General features: G+C 60.5%; 1 protein-coding gene across 1 annotated transcript in view; it reads left to right on the forward strand.

Moving 5' to 3' along the window:
• The first annotated feature begins 384 nt into the window (after window positions 1–384).
• Window positions 385–4,549, forward strand: part of SYNGR1 (synaptogyrin 1) — a 22,380-nt gene continuing 18,215 nt past the window's right edge. Inside the window, exon 1 of the mRNA XM_010845230.1 lies at window positions 385–412. Coding sequence (XP_010843532.1) covers window positions 385–412 — 28 coding nt within the window. The remainder of the gene's footprint in view (window positions 413–4,549) is intronic.

The following is a 4,549-nucleotide window of genomic DNA, read 5'->3' on the forward strand; positions in this document are numbered from 1 at the left end:
GCCTTTCGGGACGTGGCCCCTGCTTCCTGCTTTGGGGAGTCCCCAGCCACATGGGGAGTCCCACACGGCCACTTGTGCAGAGCTGTTAGGCGGGCCTGAGCCTGGGGAGAAAGAACGAAGCCTGGGGGAGGGAGAGCGGAGAGAAGGAAAAGCCAGGAGGAGGGGGTGGGGAAGGGAGAGGGCAGATGGTAGAACTGGCACGGGAGCCACGTTGGCACCTCCACCGGAAGAACCAGCTGTCTGGTAGGAGGGGAGGCCAGGCCGGGCGTCAGGAGTGTCTGGGGCCCAAGGCCTGAGGCCACGTTCTGCGCCCACTCTGACTGTGACGGGCGGTGTGACTTGAGTAACAGGCCAAGATGGGGCCTCAGTTTCCCCATCTGTCGGATGGGAACAGGAGACTCAGGTCGGGCTGGTGAGTTCCCAGCCCTTCCACCCTCAAAGAACCCACCTCTTGCTCCTAGTACATTGCAGGCGGGAACTTTGAGACCAGTAAGTGTTTGAAGAAGTGATGTCAACCTCCCCCTGCCACCCACAATGCTTTGTGGGGGTCTGCAGAGCGGGCCTGGCCCTAGGGCCAGAACCGTGTGAGCTGGACGGTGTCAGCTGGAGCTGGCAGGGTGGCCCAAGCCCTCCCCATGTTTCTGGGGAAGCCCTCCCACCCAGGAGGAAATCGTGCTCACGCCCCCTCTGCTGGGGAAGATGCATGGGGGAGGGGCACCGCGGGGAAGGGGTGGCCTTTTGGCTAGGACAGTCCCAGGCTGTCAGGCCCAGGCTGTTTAGAAATCAAGCATCCAGGAGCCCCAACCTTCCCGGGCTCCTCAAACAGCTCAGGGTCCAGGGGTCAAGAGGACATGGTCTGATCTCCGGCCCTTTTCTGAATACCCCCTGACCCCTTCCTTAAAATTGCAGGGTAACCTGGTCCCGCCCTGGCCCTGCTTCCCCCAGCACGGGCCGCCTTCTCAGTGGGGGCTTCTCTTTGCTTCATGCCCTCCCTCCACCCAGCCTGGAGATGGGGCAGAGTCCTCCTGGCTCCTGAGGCTGCTTGCAGACCTTTCTCCCCCAGCTTGGAATCTCAGGCCAGCTCCAGACCAGTCACTGCCCTCACTGTGGCCCAGCCCGCCCCTCCCGGGTCACTTCCCCTGTCCCTCGAAAATGCAGAGACTCCGTGTCATGCCTGCCCGCCCGCCCCAGCACCGTCCTGCCTGCCTTCCTGGTCTCTGCAGCTCCCCGCTTCTGTGACCCTTCTCTCTGCCTGGCCTCTTCCTCTCCGCCTCAGCCGCTCTCACCGGGCATACCCTGGTTCAGGCTGTCGTTCCTGGCGAGAACTCAGGTGTCCACCCCTCCCTGCCCCTCCCCACCCCTCCCGTCTTTCCAGCTCTCTCCCTTATGTCCTTGACCCGGGACCCTCCCATGGTGCCCCGGCCCTTGCCGCATCCTCCCTGTGCCCCTCTCCAGCTTGGGCTCCAGGGTGGTCTCACCCACCTGCTCTGGGCTCTAGCCTTCCTGCGTTGCTGCTGCGCTCACCTGGCAAAGTCCTGCTGCCATCCACCCTCGGCCTCCGCACACCCGCCCTCCCCCAGGCTCTCTCCTGTTCCGGCGGCCAAGGCCAGCCTTGCAGGGTTCACCAGATCCACACTGTCACCTGCTCAAGGACTCGAGTTCAAGGACTCGAGTTCCCTCTCTTCGTCCTTCCCTCCTTCCCTCCACTCTCGCCTCCATCCTCCACTCTGGCTCTCTCCCGTCAGCTTACAAACGTGTGTTCTTTCCACCCCCTCGCCCAGTTCTCTGGTTCGAAGGTTTGGCTGTGGTCACTGTCCCCGGTGTTCCTCTCTGGTTTTCTCTCACATGTGTGCCCCGTTCAGGCCCTTGCCCTCACCCCTCCACCTTGTCAAGATCATCTCTGCCCTTCACGTGGCCAGATCCCACGGCCAGTCGTCATTAATGGCTCTCTCGGCTGCATCTGGCCCATGAGGGGTTTGTACTTCCTCCTGGTGGTTCCAGCAGCCGCAGGACTCTGGCCTCCTCTTTAATGTGCCCTGTCTGTGCGAGGCTCACAGTCTAGCAGAGGGAAATGCAGCGGAGAAACCACTTAAGATCTGGAGGTGAGCGCAAGACCTAGAGTGAGGGGACGAGGGGACACTCACTCAGGCCCGGGACGGGCTGGAGCGATGGGGCCAGCCAGGCGGAGGGGGGATGTTCTAGGCAGAAGGAATGGCAGGGGTGGAGGTCGAGGCCGAGAGGTACCACATGGTGATGTAAGTTCTAGGGGGCAGGGACCGTGTCTATCAGGTCACAGTCACGTCCCCAGTGCTAGACGGCGCCTGGCATCCCGTCGGGGCTCACATCTGGGTGAATGAAGCTGGGAACTTCCCTGCCCCACTCTCCTCCTACCCACGTTCTCCATTCAAGTCTCCAGTCTTCAGGGCGAGTGGGTCTCAGTTTCCCCATGTCTAAGGGGGGTCCCTGCCCTGCTGAGGTTATGCAGCCACAGGAGGGGGAAGACGGGACGCCGTCGGATCAGCAGACTGAGTCTCAGTACCTCAGGGACAGGGCCCCTGCCCAGCAAGCCCACTCCCACCCCCACCGCAGAGAGCACACACAGGAACAGCTTGCAGGAAGATTACGGCCTAATCCGCTGCAGGTTGCTTCCAAGGCTTCAGAGGGGGCAGCCAGGCCAGAGAGGAGAGAAGGGGGCCTGCTTGCCCCGCCTCAGCCCCGCGGCTCTGCACAAGGCTCTTGAGGAAGTCGAGTGCCCGCCCGGTGCCCGTCACGCGCCGCTGTGCTGGCTTAGGCCCTTCCCCTCACATGACTCCAGGGGAGGCAGGGCCCATTTCCAGGAAGGGAGCCCTCGCAGCCTGACTCGTCCCTCAGATGCTTGGCTGTCCCTTTCTTCATCCATCCTTCCCCTGGAGGCCCAGGAGGCAGAGATTTCACAGGGACGCTGGCAGGAAGGTGGCTCAGCTGTCACTGAGGGAGAGGACTTGGCAGCCTGTTTTTAGGGAGTGAGCTCCCTGTGGTCAGAAGTGTGTAAGCCAAGGTGCCAAGGAGAGAATACTCTTTCAACTCTCGTGCTGCCTGCAGCTCTGCCCGTTGTTCAGGCTTGCTGTTCACTCCCGACCCTCCCTCTAGGTTTGAGTCAGAGACATACACCCAACAACGGAATCGATACATAAGAAAAAGAAAATACATAGTGATGTTATCAAGAAAATAAATGGGGGTGTTGGCAAATACTGGGAGTCAGGTCTGGAGGGCTTCTCTGAGGAAGTGGCTTGTATTGAGATTTGGATATTGAGAAGGAACCAGCAGGAGCCAGCTTGGAAGACCCGGGGGACTCTAGGCATCCCAGACAAAGGAAGCAGCCATGCAAAGGACCTGAGGCAGGAATGAGCTTAGGACGGAGCAAGAGGAGAATGGCAGGAAAGGAGGCTGAGCGGAAGGCAGGAACCCTGGGGGTTGTGGTGGGGACGGGGCTCTCACCATGGAGATGTGGGATGCAGCAAGGGGTGATGTAATCTGACTTAGGTCTAAAGAGATCTTTGCAGCTGCGGTGAAGTAGATGGGGCAGGGGGCAGGAGTGGTACACAGGGCCTGGGAAGCTGTTGTCATCGCCTGGCGACAGGGGACGGTGGCCTGGACAAGCATGTGGGGCGTAGAGGAAACAGAGTTGTTTGGGGAAGGCTGAAGAACTAGGCCCACGAGCCAGGTTGGATGGGGTTTGAGGACACGCCCACTCTGGGGTCTGAGCAGCTGAGTGGGGGTCAGTGTGCAGACGGATAAGGGGCTGGAGGTCGCTGGAGACTGGGAGAGACCAGAGATGAGACCAGAGGCCCAAGCAGGGGGACCTTGGGAATCCATCTTAGGGACTTTTTGCTCAGCCCAGGAGGGACTGAAGGCTTCCCTGGTTGTTCTGTTGGTAAAGAATCTGCCTGCAATGCAGGCGATCCCGGTTCGATTGCTGGGTCCTGAAGATCCCCTGGAGGAGGGCATGGCAATCCACTCCAGTGTTCTGGCCTGGAGAATCCCCGTGAACAGAGGAGCCTGGCGGACTACATTCCATAGGGTCACACAGAGTCGGACACGACTTAGCGACTAAGCACAGCACAGGAGGGACTGATGAGAGTTGGGGGGTGGTGAGTGCCCCCTGGTGGCTGTCTGGAGCCAGCTTGGAGGAGGCTGGAGAGGTGGCAGTCCTGGGTCAGGCAGCAACACTGTGGCCTGGGAGTGGAACGTTGCGGCCTGGGAGTGGAACATTGTGGCCTGGGAGTGGACAGCAGCCCAGACCGCCAAGTGGAGAGCCAGCGAGCAGATCAGCTGGCTGCCTTGCAGTGTAAGGCTGGGACCAGGGACTCCTCCCAGCTGCCCAGTTTGGGAGCAGACGTCCTTGTACAGGGTGAGGCAGAAGATGCCATCCGGAAATAGCAAAGCTGGTGGGCAGTATAGGCTCCCAACCTCATCTCTCCATAGTTTATGGGGGAAGACTCAGCAGGTGCCTAAAAGTGTTTAAAGCCAGCCCTCTGGGAAGTTCCTGGCAAACAGCAGTGACCTCTGC

This window comes from Bison bison, unplaced genomic scaffold (genome assembly GCF_000754665.1).
Source record: "Bison bison bison isolate TAMUID 2011002044 unplaced genomic scaffold, Bison_UMD1.0 scf7180017864213, whole genome shotgun sequence".
Taxonomy (NCBI): domain Eukaryota; kingdom Metazoa; phylum Chordata; class Mammalia; order Artiodactyla; family Bovidae; genus Bison; species Bison bison.